The 16,681-nt window shown below is 44.8% G+C and overlaps 1 protein-coding gene across 4 annotated transcripts in view; it reads left to right on the forward strand.

The window, feature by feature from the left end:
• The window catches only part of LOC109468101 (disks large homolog 5-like), a 43,801-nt gene that overhangs the window by 26,102 nt on the left and 1,018 nt on the right, over window positions 1-16,681 (forward strand). For 3 of the 4 annotated variants that reach the window (XM_019766342.1, XM_019766345.1, XM_019766344.1), the window contains exons 5-25: window positions 3,889-4,016; window positions 4,507-4,609; window positions 4,779-4,851; window positions 5,145-5,245; window positions 5,554-7,546; window positions 7,723-7,855; window positions 8,085-8,241; window positions 8,604-8,712; window positions 8,892-8,925; window positions 9,210-9,356; window positions 9,707-9,826; window positions 10,151-10,343; window positions 10,470-10,572; window positions 10,821-10,866; window positions 11,133-11,303; window positions 11,756-11,964; window positions 13,293-13,334; window positions 13,591-13,692; window positions 14,232-14,359; window positions 14,946-15,055; window positions 16,151-16,260. In XM_019766342.1, coding sequence (XP_019621901.1) covers window positions 3,889-4,016; window positions 4,507-4,609; window positions 4,779-4,851; window positions 5,145-5,245; window positions 5,554-7,546; window positions 7,723-7,855; window positions 8,085-8,241; window positions 8,604-8,712; window positions 8,892-8,925; window positions 9,210-9,356; window positions 9,707-9,826; window positions 10,151-10,343; window positions 10,470-10,572; window positions 10,821-10,866; window positions 11,133-11,303; window positions 11,756-11,964; window positions 13,293-13,334; window positions 13,591-13,692; window positions 14,232-14,359; window positions 14,946-15,055; window positions 16,151-16,260 — 4,312 coding nt within the window. The remainder of the gene's footprint in view (window positions 1-3,888; window positions 4,017-4,506; window positions 4,610-4,778; window positions 4,852-5,144; window positions 5,246-5,553; window positions 7,547-7,722; window positions 7,856-8,084; window positions 8,242-8,603; window positions 8,713-8,891; window positions 8,926-9,209; window positions 9,357-9,706; window positions 9,827-10,150; window positions 10,344-10,469; window positions 10,573-10,820; window positions 10,867-11,132; window positions 11,304-11,755; window positions 11,965-13,292; window positions 13,335-13,590; window positions 13,693-14,231; window positions 14,360-14,945; window positions 15,056-16,150; window positions 16,261-16,681) is intronic. The other variant, XM_019766343.1, reaches the window with a different exon arrangement.

Genomic DNA, 16,681 nt, shown 5'->3' on the forward strand with positions numbered 1-16,681 from the left:
AGGTAAAATCTCATCGCCTCGAATTCCTGTACAGAGGCAAACGCAACCTTCCGATGAGTAGATCTGTTTCATTAAACGGGTGTTCATCGACAATCATAAAGTGCGAAACACAACAGGTAGCCTAACCATCACTGAGTGCCCAAACTTAGAAAGAGACCAAAAGGGCACCCATACGACAACTCGACACTCACTACCTGTGACGCAACACATGTATCAACACCCGTCATGTGTGCATCCGTCTATCTGCGACCGAGCACCCACGTGTGGAACGTCCCAAGGAGACAGTCACGCGCGACAACTTAGACAATCACTTAACCGTGATGCCACGAGTGCCTGCACGTGGAATGTGCTAAGAAACACAATAAAACCACCTACGATCACTTTACATGCGCTGCATAAGACATCAGCGCCCGCCCTCTTTGGATCCGTCCGACTGTCTGCCACTGAGTTTCTGCACATTCATGTATTAAAGAGACACTCACATGACAAAATACCGACGATCACTTAACATGGGACGCAACAAAAACATCAGCGCTCGTCTGTACGTGGAAAGTACCACCAAGACACTCACATGACAATACCGACGATCACCTTACATGCGACGCAAGAAAACATGTGAGCTCGCCATGTCTAGATCCGCCCGACTGTCTGCCACTGAGTGTCTGGACACTTAATGTATCAGAGAAACACTCACATGACAATACCGACGATCAATTTGCATGCGACGCAAGAAAACATAAGAGCTCGCCATGTCTAGATCCGTCCGACTGTCTGCCACTGGGTACCTACACGTAGACTGCGCATACTAGACACTCACATGACAACATCGACGATTACGAACTTTACATGCGACGGAACAACACATCAGTGCTCGCCATGTTTGGATCCGTCCGACTACATGTCACTGAGTGTCTGCACATGCAACTTGCATAAGAGACACTCACATGACAACATCGACGATCAATTTACTAGCGACGCAACAACACATCAGCGCTTGCCATGTTAAAATCCGTCCGACTGCTTGTCACTGAGTGTCTGCACATGCAACTTGCATAAGAGACACTCACATGACAACATCGACGATCAATTTACACGCGACGCAACAACATATTAGCGCTCGCCATGTTGAGATCCGTCCGACTGCTTGCCACTGAGTGTCTGCACATGCAACTTGCATAAGAGACACTCACATGACAACATCGACGATCAAATTAGATCCGTCCGACTGCTTGCCATTGAGTGCCTGCACGTGGAATGTGCATAAGAGACACTCACATGGCAACATCGACGATCAATTTACACGCGACGCAGCAACATATTAGCGCTCGCCATGTTTAGATCCGTCCGACTGCTTACCACTGAGTGCCTGCACGTGGAATGTGCATAAGAGACACTCACATGACAACATCGACGATCAATTTACATGCGACGCAACAACATATTAGCGCTCGCCATGTTTGGATCCGTCCGACTGCTTGTCACTGAGTGTCTGCACGTGCAACTTGCATAAGAGACACTCACATGACAACATCGACGATCAATTTACATGCGACGCAACAACATATTAGCGCTCGCCATGTTTGGATCCGTCCGACTGCTTGCCACTGAGTGTCTGCACGTGGAATGTGCATAAGAGACACTCACATGACAACATCGACGATCAAATTGGATCCGTCCGACTGCTTGCCACTGAGTGTCTGCACGTGGAATGTGCATAAGAGACACTCACATGGCAACATCGACGATCAATTTAGATCCGTCCGACTGCTTGCCATTGAGTGCCTGCACGTGGAATGTGCATAAGAGACACTCACATGACAACATCGACGATCAATTTACATGCGACGCATCAAAAACAAAGATGTGTTTCCACCTACCCTGGAAATGTTGCGCCGTAAACACTGCTGGTGTTGGTCCTGCTGGAGTAGGACCTGCTGGAGTGAGAGGTTTCCCTGGTGTTGGTCCTTGCTAAAGAGTCAACTGTCGCCATTGTCCTGGGTGCTGCACTGCTGGCGCGGGTAGTCTTGGAGTCTACGACATCGCCCGAGAAACGTTGCGCTGTATAAAACCCCGCTGGTGTTGGTCCTGCTGGAGTAGGGCCTACTGGAGTGACTGGTCTCCCTGGTGTTGGTCCTTGCTGAAGATGGCTCGGGTAGTCTTGTAGTCTGCGACATCACCTTTAAAACACAAACACATACACGTCACGCAGAGATACCAACTATATTTTAACTACCCACTCGAATGTGCCAACACCATGAGGGCATCACCACTCCATGATCTAAGGGTACAAAGTACCGGAGGCTTTAGCACTCGAGTTTCCAACCCTCCTGACAAACAAAGAAACGCTTATCTGCCAAAGTCACCACCCGGAACCAATTTATTTCAAATGCAAATGTACCACGTGCAACACGCTCCCGCCAAAATGACAAAACGAGTTACCAAAACTCTGGAAAACTGAAAATCAACCAACGGAAACGACACCAAAACCGTTCCGCAACCCAATGAAGTGGCCAAGAAACCCCCAGACTGTTGGACTCGTTAGGGATGTCACCGTAGCCCGGGCCGAAGATCACGGCTGCAAAATGTGGTAGGTACCCGTTGCTGTACCGGGTACTGAGGTTGTGGGATCTGCTGCTGCCTTCCCACATCTTGACCGCTTGGGAAACGAGGTTGTTGTGCTGCTATAACTGCAAGGGCAAACGACATTGCTTATTAACCTGCAATTTCTTAACCCCGTGAAAACCTTTCACACTACTACCACACTACCCGCCCGAGCGCGCCTCCACCGCGAGGGCAACCCGCAACACGATCTTAATGGGCACGAAGCCGAAGGAACACCGCTCGGGAAACCTCCCCTGCTAATTTTACAAAATGGCTAAAACCACCCTCGAAAACTCAGAAAAGAAACCCTGAAAAGAGCAAACTACTAATAATCAATTCTGGCTCAAACAGACACCCACGCATTCAAATGCAAATGACCCAGGTGCGAGACTGCCGCCAACATTCTTACAGACAACCCACACAAAAACTGTCGGAAAAGAAAAGCAAACCACGTCCTGTACTTCACACTACCCAAACCTTCTCTTTCAGGAACTCAGGAACAGGCCTCTGCTTCTCTAACGTCAGCGACCAAAACCAGTCCGCCTGTACCGGGTAGGAGGTGTTTTCAAGGTGCGTCCGCTGGTCCTGCTGAAGTTACAGCTAGCTGTCGCCATTGTCCTGGATTCTACACAGCTGGTGCGGGAAGTCTACGAATCTGCGACGTTATCTTAAAAACAGAAACACGTACACGTCAAACAGACACCACATATCTCTTTTTCTACCCACTTAAAAGTTCAAGAGTGCAGCAAAGAAAAACAACATTCATCTGCCAAGCTCACTTCCCAAAACCAGTTAGTAACAAATGCAATACCACGTGCAACGCATTCCCTCCAAAAACAAAATGTTACCAACTCGGGAAAACAAACAAAAACCCGTGGACACAAAACGACAGCAAAAACCGTTCTGCACTCCTCCAAACCGAAGGAGTCGTCGTGGAAGCCTCCAAACTGCTGGACTCGCCAGGAAGACACCGACACCCAAACCGAAGACCGGTGCTGTAGAACGTGGGAGGGCTGGGAGGGCACGCCCGGCACTAGCACGTCGCTCCAAGCTGGCGTAGCGGAGGCTTCCAATGATCGCAATGGTGATTAGCCTGGCTGGCATTCATATTTAAAGGGGTAATGACGTCATGCAGGATTTAACCAATCACAGCGCAGTGTAAATAGCATTTTCCTCATCCCTCATTTTGCCTGTCACAAGGCTGTTGACCTGATCGGAGCCATTTGTCTCTCAAAAGAGCCATGTGTCACTCACTGTTGTGTGTGTGTGTGTGTTTGTATGTTGCAGAGTGACATGGACATGTCGGAGCTGGGGTTTGACATTGGAGTTGGCAGTGAAGACGTCCACAGTCCCAACGACTCTCCCATCATCGTCACCAAGGTCAACAAGGGCAGCGTGGTGGACGGTAGACTCAGGTACACAACCTGCTGAACATTACAGACTAGAAAGTGTGCTGTATGAAATAGGCATCAAACAATGGTCCGGCTTTAAAGGGGTTAAATAAGGGATTAAAGTCATCTTTATTTATCAAGAACAACAACAAGATAAATTACATACATGACACTTTTAAAACCCAGGCCTTCGTCTGAAATTATATTCAGGAGGGCACAAGGTAAAAGTACAATATGCAACAGACAATTTCAAAATGATTTTCCCTAAAATTAACTAGTGCTTACATACATGCATATTTATAGAAACTGTTCTTGTTATAATGCAGAGGTGTTCTCATCTTGAAAATGTCAACAGTGAAGATGATGTAAAAGAAAATGGACTGTTGAACTTCATAAAAGCCAATATCTTTGGATTGCATACAAATCATGATATTCAAGCAATAGCTTTTTTTGCAAACAGTGAGACCAGTCTAGGAACTCAAGTGATCTCAATGATGCCCCTTTTTTTCTCCAGAGAAAATGACCGCTTGTTGCAAGTAAACGACGTGCCACTGACCAATGCAGACCGCAGTACGGCCCTGCAGGCTGTCCGCAACTGTGGCAGGGTCATCAATATGGTGGGTGGAACTGAGACTTTGGAACTTGATAACATTTTTTTCTGTTTATATAGCCAGAAATGGGCTCTGCTGGAAAGCATTATTATGTCATGTATCAGACTTAAGTTTTTGTTTCTGGTTGTTGAAGTCCCTGTGTTGTGTTGACATGTGTATGTTATTGCTGCCACAGGTTGTTAAGAGAAGACGTCTGTCCAGTGGAAAATTGTTGCAGCCAGTTCACCTCAACCTCACAGGTGGAAAAGGTAATGGGCACTGTTTTCCCTGCTGGAGCTCTCCAGAAGAACTGAAGTTTGCCATATAAGCAGTATGATTTTCTGTATCTTTGGTGACCAAAATTCCCAGGTCTACTACAAAATTGTAGCTGCTCAGATACTAGTACCATGAAATGGGTATACAATGTAGGAGCAACACATGTGGTATCAAAATTCAAAAGGTCTCCCTTGAGAAATCTACCTTGCTATGCTGTGGTACATTGTAGCCAATAAATGTATTAAGTATTTTGACAGGTATTTCATGAGTGTTATTTCTATTGCAGACATTGGCATGAGTTTTGATTCAGGGATCTTCATCAGTAACATTGTTCCTGGTGGAGTGGCGGCGAAGGAGGGCCTGTCTGTGGGAGACAGGATCATCAATGTGAGTTTGTTTGTATGTCTCTTTATTTAAGCCATTGCTTAGCACAGTTTCTGTCTAGGGAAGGCTACATACATGTACCATTTTATGGACCCCTTTACATGTTGAGAAAGTCTCATCTGGGTAACGGAGGGAACAAACAAAATCATTGCCCTGACCACATAAACTGGACTAGGCTTAGTTTCCAGATGCAATCTTGTTATCAAATCTTGTTATAGAGTAAGTAAAATGACAAGTCACAAAAACATTTTGATATTGTTCAAGTACAAGCCGGGATTGTAATAACTGTGATTATAACCTGCTCTTCCCAGATCAATGGTGCTTCAGTGGAGAACAAGTCTGTTACGGAGGTGAGTCGTCTGATCCAGGACAGCGGGGACAACATTGTTCTACATGTCATGAAGAGCAGCATCTCCCAGGCCCCGTCCTTACTCAACAGCAGCTGCACCTCCAGCGGCCACACCATCTCCGACAGCGAGAGGCGGGAATCCCCGCGGCCCGCCTTTGAGGCCATACCCTCTGCCGAGGAGCTCAGCCCCGTGAAGAGTTCGGAGGCCAGCCCGCGACCTTCCCTTGTGGCGGGCGTGAATGAGATCGACCGTAATTCGGACGTTGTGCGGGAGAGGGACGTGGTGAAGCAGGAGGTGTATCACTCCAGACAGGACTCATTCCGAGGACAAACCGACCAATACCGTCACGCCAAACAGGACTCGTTCCACTCTCTACACGAAAAACAGGAGTCGTACCACTCCATGCACGAGAAACAGGATTCCTACCACTCCATGCACGACCTTTACCCGCCCCCGCCCATGGTGCACGACACGTCCCCAGACCCTCATCACCTCCCCCCACCCGACAACCACCACCCTGCCTCCCTTGACTCCCAGCATGCTCTGCACGAGCAGCCTCCGCCCCGACCGGAACCACCCCGTGTTTCTCATCCCGACCCCCTCCACCCCAGCCTCCTGGACTGCCATCATGCTTCTATCCAGGAGCCACAGTGTGCGGATTATGACACTCCACCACCATGCCCCCCTCCCCCTCCCGAGTCTGCATTCGAAAAACCATTCCAGCCTACTCACGCACATGCTGCCACCACCAACATTCTTCCAAGTAATGTCCCAAGGGAAAAGGTCTCCAAAGTTAGCAGTGGCACCTGGCCCAAGATCCGGGAGGCCACAGACTTTGCTGAGAAACAATACGTCAACATTTACATGAGTGATAGAAGGAAACAGCCTCCCAAAAGGCCAGGTATTATTGGTCACTTTTCTCCGCAGGAGTATAAGCGTGGTGGTCCGCCTACGCCGCCATCAAGAAACTCTTCCGGTTCCTTTATGGCGAAATATATGCACGCTCACCAGTCGTCTGACTCCTCAAACGCAACGTTGACACCTCCCACCAGCCCAAACACGTCTTCAGCCACCATCTCTCCCCGTCAGACTCCTCCCCAGTCTACGGTGAAGAAAGTGCTTCCGGAAGCGGTCCCCTCAGTACCAAGTAGAGACCACGTGCCAACCAGCCACTATGCCACCGCATCCTTCGATGGAAGTGTGGATTATTCAATTGTTTCTGTAAGAGATGATTCTGTAGAGTCATTGTCGTCGAGACAACGTCAGAGGCCAAAGTCTGCTCCCTCTCAGCGACAAGAGCTGACATACTATGTTGATCCTGCTGGACAGACCTTCAAAAGGACTGTCGACGTGTCCCCTCAGGGGCATCCTCGTAACCTGGACGCAATGCTCTCTCCACGAGTTTCCCCGTCAACAAAGACAATCAACCCCAGGGTGCCAACGGACATCACCAGATACTTGAACCCAGGCTCACAACAGATGCCTGCTTCTGCTGCCTCCACGGCTGTGGTACGGATCAGACCGACTGTTCCCGTGTACATCGCCAGCAGTCGCCCGTCCACGGCCAGTCAGCCGAGGCACCCTCCCCCTGAGTACCAGAAACAGTACAGTTATCCCATGGACGAGCGGCGCTCCTCCCACAGTCCTGTCTCACGCAGGGACTTCCACCCGACCCACGAGCCTTCTCCCAGCTACGACGTCGCCATCACTCACAGCAGAATCCACGGCAGACTTCCCCCGGAGAGGCACAGCTTCGAATCCTTCCACGACCCCTCGGCCGGCATCTACACATCTCCACCCGATCACCATTCTATGGGAAGCCGGGAATTTGCAGGCAGTAACTCCAGTACCAACACCTTTCCTGCCACCAAGCCCAGTAGGATCAGCTTCCCCTCCAACTCCAGAACCATCAGTAACACGAGATACAGGGTGTCCAAGACTTCCTTAGAAACTGGTATGTTATTCCTGAAATGACTTTTCCCATTACCCTGACTCTTCAGGTGCTTTTGATTTCTGTTACTGCTTTCTAAACTAAGTCAAGCATGTAATATGTCATACATGATACCGGTAACTTTCGATATTGGTGTTCTGGACCATGTTGGAGTAATAGAATGTCACTCCTCTTTTCAGGCACGTCGTCTGGCCGGAGCAGTCCCATCATGACCCCTCCAGCCACTCCCACAATTCCCGGGGAGCCCACCCGCGGTTCCCTCAGCTCTATCAAGGGTTCCAGCCAGAGTATCACACAGACACGCAGGAACAGGTACGAAACACACTCACTCCAGCCAGAGTATCACACAAACACGCAGGAACAGATATGAAACACGTTCGCTAGGAAAGGAAAGATACACAGTAGTTGGCAAAAGTCAATGCGAAAACCCTCTGGTTATGGAATAAAGAACCTTCACATACATGATTCATGTATGCTAATTAAAGCCAGGAATTAAAATATTACAGTCATATCTCAGTACGTGCCGTGTTTGTTTCCCAAGGTCGGAGGAGCCGAGGTATGTCACCATCGAGAAGGGGTCCGAGCAGCTCGGAATCTCCATCAAGAGTGGGCCGTACGGAGGCATCTTTGTGTCAAAGGTCATGGAGGGGAGCATCGCCCAGCAGGCTGGGCTAGAGTATGGAGACAGGATGCTGGAGGTAGGAGTTCTGGGATGTAGAGTGGTCTTTTTAGACAGGTGGCCTTCTTGGGCCTTTGGGGAAAAAGTGGATGTTATGGCCAGGTGGCCAGTAAGAAGAGGTCGCTGCTTGGGCACGTTTAGCTACATCTAGTATTCAGCTTAAATAGGTACAAATCTAATTAAGCACATACTTTTGAATAGCTGACATCTAATAGTAAGTGCTTTACCGATACTTCCACTTTTCAGTATTTCTATTTCTATGTTAGTATCTACATGTAGTTGCAGTTAGTGGAAACATCAGATTCTGGTGATAAAGCGAAAGATATGCATAAACACAGAGAAAATATTTTTGTTCATGTGGCAATATTTTCACTTCCACAGTACAATGGAATCAACTTACGTAATGCTACTGAGGAGCAGGCTGCCCTGGTCCTGAGTCAGTCAGAGCCTGGGGACAAGATCACCATGCTGGTGCAGTATGATCCTAAAAGTGAGTGTTGATTGCCTTCATCTTAATGTGTGCACTCTTTTTGTTTTTTTGTGAGCATTAACAAAGATTTTAATTGTACACTTTCCAGCAAAGTTGCCTTATGCCAAATGAAATGTTATGATGAATATCATTGCATTTTGCTGTTGCTTGTATTTAAAAAAATCTTCCCCCTTTTCCAGAATATGAAGGAAAAGTTTCATCCAGCACAACCAGGTAAGGCTTTCTTCAATGTTTGATTGTTTTTGGAATAATGAGAAAGCAAGGATGTATTTGGACACTTTGGTAAATAACTGGTTACTTATACATGTATCATCTTAAAATGAACAGCTTGAGATGAAACAACAGGGGATGGTATTCACAAATCCTTTCTGATGCAGATAGTTTCTGTATCACACTTTTTAAAAAATCTCTAGAGGGTGAGCAATAAACCTAATTAATGTATGAAACATTTTTCAAGTTCAATCCCTTAAAATGTTGCCCCTATTTCTGTCCCATAGCCTCCCCTCAGCCAGTGGGCGGTCCACTCCTATCGGCACTCCTGCCAGCACCCGCACCAACTCCCCCATCCCCAGCCGGTCACTACAGGAGTTCCCACAGGTGGACATGCCTGGTAGGATGACCACCCCCAGGGCCAGGAGTCTCAGGTACACTTCATCATTACTTTTTGCTATGGAAGTATTGTTATGGTGGTGATGGTTTCGGTTTGGGGGTTTGTGTTCAGTTGGTTAGACCCGAAGGGCAGAAATCTATCTTTGGCAACAGTGATCAGTTAAAGAATGGTACATGTATGCATACTGGTAAAATGGGTCAATCGACAAGAAAGTTTTTCAGCAGACACTCAGGTGATAGACTAAACTTAGAGATGACTTGTACTTTTGTTTCTTTTCTTCATGTATATGATTTGAGCAGTCTCCTCTGTCTTTCTTTCCTTTCTAACTGTATCCCCTGTCCTGTGTTTCTGTTGTTTTTGTGTGGTCTCTGTTCCTTTCTGTAGCCCTCCTTCCTACAGTGTTGCGCTAGAAAGGCCATACAGCTATCCCATCAAGGAAAGGGCCTTCGCTTTCCTCAAACGAACATCGCCTGTTCAAGGAACTGGCCTCTACATCAGGCAGTTGTAAATGTCTTCCTCTTTACTTTCCTTTGTTTTCTGTTGCTGTTTCTACAATGTTACTTGATTACAATGGTTCATTAATACTTGTTATATTCTTGTTGCTTGTGTTTGACTTATTCAAGTACAAGAGAAGCACAAAATGTGTATAGCAACTGTCATTTTGTGTTGCGTTGTGTCAGGAATGTCTCAGAAAGTTAACGTTGAAGTTATTCAACTGACCTTTCTGACACAGCAAAGCACAAAATGTGGTTAGAAAATTGTCATTTTGCGCTGTGTTGTGCTAGAAAGGTCACAGAAAGGTCACTCTTGCCCCCCTCCCCCTTCCAGCCCTGTCATCCCAGAAGAGACAATCACAACCCCGCCCAGCGAGCCCAGGTTCGTCTTCCTCAAGAAAACTTCCCCTGACCTCGGCATCAGTCTGGTGGGTGGAAACGCGGTGGGGATCTTTGTGTCAGAGGTCAAGCCCAACAGCCCTGCCAGTGGGCCGTCTGGGCTCTTCCCAGCTGACCAAGTCCTCGAGGTAGGCCAGATTTCTCTCTTGTCAAACACTGTCTTGGCTTGGCTTTGCTGACAAAGATTCAGTGAATGGCCTTTTCCACTTAAACACTGTAGAACTGTGCCTGATCTTCAGTAATTCTCCCCACAGTTTAATGGCGTCAACTTGCGCCAGGCGACTGCTGAGCAGGCCACCATGGAACTGATGAAGCCTGCAGAAAAGGTGACCATCCTGGCACAGTACAACCTTGCAAGTAAGTATTCTATGAAGTTTCTGCAGTCCTCTTGTATATACCATAGTAGAACAATGAGTACAGGTGTGAAAATCATAATTGCTGCATTAGCACTATTGTCACCTGTGCTATGTTGTGTAGAGGAAAGTTAAATCACAGGAAGAAAAACTTACAGTATGCAACAGAAGTGCCTACCAAGGTTCACGAATGATATGAATCTGATATGTTGATGTTTTATCATTGAGCCTTACCAATACTTTTATTTTCAGAATTCAAGAAGATAAAGGACTTGCCAGGAGACGCATTCTATATCAGGTACATGATGTTTAGTATCCTAACTGATTTTAAAACAAAGTAATTAGAAATATAGATCTATAATGATGGTATATGATATTTTAAGTTTTTTTTAGATTTTAGTATTCTTATATAATGTAGACCACATGTGTTTATCTTTGCATTTAGCCTTCAGGGTATGAGTATGCAATAAACATTATATTACTCTTATCTATAAATTTATGGCAATACTTCAGATAGTAAAGGATAAGTTCAAAGCCTGATCTTTTCATCTCTCCCTTCTCCAGAGTCTTGTTTGACCGTCTAGCTGAGAACGATGGAGAGCTCACCATGCGCAAGGATGACATTCTGTTTGTCGAGAACACCATGCCCCAGGGCATGATGGGACTATGGAAAGCATGGGCCATCGATGAAGAGGGTAACAAGATAGAATGTGGGCTGATCCCCAGCAAGAATGCGTAAGCAAATTTTATATCATCTCTATTGTTGCATACTTACATTTCACTCCCTATACCATCACAATGCATTAGCCTGGTATAGAAACAGTAAAAAGCTAAACTGTAGGATAATTGTACAATAGTATAGTCCCCATTGTTGTGTCCTTGGGAAAGGCACTTGACACCTAAATGTATTTCCTCACATGACTCAGGTGAAAATGAGTACCTACATTGTATCTTTGGTTAGGGATGTCCTCTCAGATGGAACATGCATAAAGCCAGAGGCCCAGTGTTAGAGAGCCACACGTTAAATATACCACCACATATACCAACACACATATCAAAAAGAGCGTGGTTCAAACCTTACAGTCTGGTCTTACGTGGCTTGTACCTGCTGTACAAAACTGTTGTGTTGTGCCTATAGTGAGTTTACCGGTTATGCAAAACAAAACAAGACTGTGGTTATTTTCCAGCCTGGAGCAGGAGCTTGCTCGCAAGAAGAGCATGTCAGAGATCGCTGGAGAAGAGGAACTGAAGAGTGCGTCTGCACGCCGCAACTCCGCCACGGCTCGCCGCAGTTTCTTCCGCCGGAAGAAGCACCAGAGGAACAACTCGAAGGATAGCAGGGAGCTGGGGTCGCTGTCGGACTCCGTCAGCAGCGAATCCATCCCAATCCAAGAAGGTCAGTGACCTCTTAAGTAGTAATGTGGATCCCAGTCTGGCAGCGATATCCAGGCTATGCTGGTAGTGCTTCATACAGTTTTACTTCAAAGGCTGTCTATGTACTTGTTTCCTACCCTACTTCCCTGTTCTTAAATGTTTACTTTCTTTTGTACGAAACCTGTAACGGTAACCACACCTGAATCCACTTTCCTCGTAACAGCTTTAACCCCCCCTGATCATGCTATATTCCTATTTTAACACCAGTATAATGGTATTAATCCACCTCTCTGTGTTTCTTAATGGTCTTTTTTGATTTGATCTTTCTGTTAGAATCAGATCTAGTCTTCCAGCTGTGTTACTAAGACTCTGCTGTAAAGGCACTTCAGGGCTCAGTGTACAGTCTACAAAATTTGCAGAAAAATTGAGATTGAAGAGAAAATGTAGACAACTTTTGATATCTCAGGCTAAAAGAAAACTCATCTGATGTACCCCTTAGTTTATTTATTCAACCATAGGGCACCGCAGTGGATCTGACAACCAGTTTTCTCCACCCATTTCAGTTTTCTGTTCCTATTAACATTTTCACCATTTCTCTGAAAAGAATACTTAAAAGGCTAAGTATATAGAGAAAAACTGATGGTATGTTGAGCCCTGCACTTATTCTTGTGTTTCTCACCTAAAGTTCACAGTCACACCTGTCCTGTATTCTGTCTGTCTCTGTTCCTAAGACTCACCTTCTCTTTCAGCCTACGGAAGTCCTTCTCATGAAAGCCTTCCTTGCAAATGGCTCAGGAGCATTCTGGGTAGTCGTGGGGACATTCCCTCGGCATCCCTGATGGTTACTGAAGACTCCTGTAAGTCTGCCTCTGCCTCCCCTCACATGGGATCAACAAGCTGGCAAAATCTTGATCTTGTAGGGCAGGAACAGAGTTCCAAAATCTGAATACACAATGCAGATGACTAGACAGAGTTCCAAAGTTTGAAATCATACAGATGACTATGTTTTAAATGAAATATGATAGACATCTATTTAGAAGTTGCTATTCTGTGATATATCGTAGTCATCTTTGACTGCAAAGGACTACCAAGAATTCTGTTATTAAAAAATAAGAGTCAGTGGCCATACATATGTAGTAAATGAATAAAGTAAGAAAAACTCATATTCATGATGGTGAGTCCTGCTTTCAACTTTCACCTTTGTATTATAAAAGAAATGCCATTGAACAAGACAAAGCTTTTTCCAGAAAAATAGACCTTTTGGTTGATGTTAGCGACAGTTTCGGAGTACACTTTGTGTTGTGTTTTGGAATCGATTTATAAGTAACCTTCTTTGCCTTTTATCCACAGATGGAAGCCTTGCATCATACCAGAGAGTAGAGAGGCTTGACTGTAAGTCATGTGTCATTGTTCATCATCATGCACTGATGTCAACATTTGACTTCTTTTAAAATTTCCACCTTTCTTCCAACCAATTTCCAATTGTGTTTCCAACACACTTAAGATTTGTGATAGCATTTATAGCATAATATCAGATTTAATGTCAAGATTTCAGGATTCACAAATCCTTAGAACTCTCATAGCAACATCTTTAGGTCTTTGTGCTACTGAAACTGGATACCTGACATGTCTTGTTCCCTCTATGTAGACCATGTGCCGCGGCCCCTGGTCCTGCTGGGTCCTGTGTGGGAGGCCGTGGCAGACAAGCTGGTACTGGACAACACGGACAGGTTCACCAAATGTGTGCCAGGTAAGACTAGTCTCTACTCTTTCCCTCCCTCATCCTTCCTTCCTTATTTTTTCCTTCCACCTCTTTCCATCCTCCATTTGGTTTGAGGTTTTACTAGATGTTTATTAAGAGGAAGGATGTAATGATCAAACAGTGGTAGCAATATTCAAGCATTTATTTGTAATGTCCTTAACCAGTAACTACCTTTACACCAATTTTCATGTTTTTGACATGCCCAAATCAGGGAAAATGTCCCCAAAACTTGTTTGGCCTCAATTTCTCTCAATGGATTTGAATACATGTACTTGTAAATTCGAGTACATGTATCAACATGTAACAACCCATGCACACATATGGCAATGTAATATTTCAAAAGATGTTTAGATCCTGGAAATTCCACCAATAGTTAGCACATTTTCATCCCATACTGTATAGACTCTCATGTAAGGTCGATAAGTCTCTTACTAAATGTATGTTTGTTATATAGTAGTAGATGCCTTATGTTGTACCTTCTACAATTATTGTGCAGTAAAGATCATGAGATATTGTTTAACCCACAGAGGTGATGAAAGTATCTCCCCAGTCCATGGAGAAGGGTCTCACCGACAACATCTTTGTGGACTTCCGGCGCCGCGGCAGCTCCTTTGAATGTACCACAGCTGCTGCAGTCAAGGAGATCTGTGAAAGGGTCAGTCTGTTTAAAACATACTCACTGTGTCATATTTGTGATCCTTAAACTAAGCATACATGTATAAATCTGTGCTAAGCTTGCATGTACCAGTGCAGTACTTCCTAGGAAGAACACAAGGTGGCGCACATGTACAAAGCAAAAAAAAAAAAACAATGTCATGATGTGACTGCATACATGTATAATGACAGTCTTCTTGAACTACCATTTTGCTTTGTACTACAGTTGAACATGTTTTTGCAGTCATCATAGCTGGCAACCCCATAAAAACTGAGCCAATCATATATTACACCGTGTATACATTGTATACACAGATCTTTGTGAAAAGAAACTGAGAATGTTGAGAAATGTTTTTACCAACATAAGTGGGATTTTAGAATTTGTAATAGTCAGAGAAGATATATTTTCTTGTAACACATGTCATTCTCAAAGCTGAAGGTTTGAATATAAAAAGCTGTCATGTCTGTACCCACTGATTAGTCTGGGAACTAGCAGAACCTTCAAGAAATCCATGACTTGTATGAGATGTGTTTAGAAAGCTTCATACATGCTAGTAATCTAACAGTGTGATCTACTTTGCCCACAGAGTCGTCACTCTATCCTAGACATAGACATACTGGCCATTGAGCGGCTGCACCGCCTGCAGCTATATCCCATAGTACTCTTCATGAAGTGGAAGGGAGCCAAGCAGATCAGGTACAAGCCTTATAACATGTCAAACAGTGCAGAAACTCTGTCAGCACAGATTATTCACGCCTCTTGTTTATTACAGTCAGGATTTTTATGAGGTCACACCAATTTAATTTCTTGGTTCTCTGATTTTTGCAGAAAGTTAATGGAGTGGGCAGTCTCATTAGAAATAAAACTACATGTACAAACACGCTGCAGGCATTCTGTGATAGACCCCCATACTCCCACTGTGTCATGTCACTTTTAGTACCAGGACATTTTAGGTCTTTTTAGGAGGACTATTTTCTTGTAGAAAGAAGTTGTATGTTTACAGGTAGTGCAGGTAAAATTTGTCTGGTGCAGGTATTTTCCAGTGACACCTGTACCAGTGCAGGGATGCAGAAAAAATTGAGCTGAAGTCTTACATAAATGAATAAAACATGTTGCTTCCAAATATCAGTACCCATTGGATTGAATAATGTACATGTACAAATAGCATGTGAGTGTGACTTTATTGACTTGATGGCTTGAAGGCTGATGAATATTACATTATCAGTTGAGCTTGAAATTATCATTCTGTGGGAGAACTTGGCTTTATTCCCTGCCCCAGGCCATCATCTGGCCGTGGATCGGGCCCCACAGCCAACTGATGTTCATCTCAGGGCCCCTCCAAATGCCTTTTCATGGTGCACATGCACCAATTCTTCTGGCACAGGGGTCATGGTAACAGACAAAAAAAGTGATGAAAAGAGTTTGAAAGGTCCAAATTTCACTTCACATCCCTCCTTATTTGCTGCTAAGTGACATTGAATACCAACCTGACTGAAAGGCAGAAAAATTTATATGTCTTTTGTGAAACTAATTTTGGGCCTCCAGCGTGTAATTTTTCTTGTGTATGAGGGAGCTTTATACAGCATGAAACTTCTCCATGTAAAAGAACCAAAAACACCTATCAACAAGAGTAGGGGTGACCTGGTGTGTTTGGCTAAATATGCAAGCAGTAGTGAAGCCACTTGGCATTACTAGCTAACGAGAAGCATCATCCTTTGGCCATCAGTCTCTCAGACTGAGGCTGTCTACTTTATTTCATCTTCTTACATGATTATATTTTCCATGCTGTAGGGAGACAAAGGACCCCAGATTCCTGCGGGAGAAGTTGACTAATAAGCAGGCTCGGGAGATGTTTGAGGAAGGGCAGAGGCTGGAGCAGGACTTCAGCAGATATTTCACTGGTGGGTTCAGCCCCAGGGGATGTCAATCTAATTACCTATTGTTGGTTGACGGGCCAACCAGTGGGGACAGCTGGAATTTTGATTCTTGTATTGATTCTTGTGTAAATGGTCAACCGATTGAGTCTCTTGATAAAAAATAATCCAGCTTGTCCAAGGAATATTCTTATGTGCATCTATAAAAACTGGAGCAATTCTGATTTTGCAATTTAAGTTCCAAGTCAAGGAAAGATTAAATCTTTGTAGCCAAAAAAATTTCAGTGATACAATTGTATGTGAAGCTGAATGGTGTGTTTTTATATTTTAGTACCAACATGGCCAAAATTTAACTGTCTGTGCTCATCCTGCATTATTACATTGAATGGCTTGTAATTATTTGAATATTGCCCTGAAAAAGTTTTGTCCTGTTTTGCTCAAATGTTAG

Source organism: Branchiostoma belcheri, unplaced genomic scaffold, assembly GCF_001625305.1.
Source record: "Branchiostoma belcheri isolate BF01 breed outbred unplaced genomic scaffold, Haploidv18h27 scaffold191, whole genome shotgun sequence".
Classification (NCBI taxonomy): domain Eukaryota; kingdom Metazoa; phylum Chordata; class Leptocardii; order Amphioxiformes; family Branchiostomatidae; genus Branchiostoma; species Branchiostoma belcheri.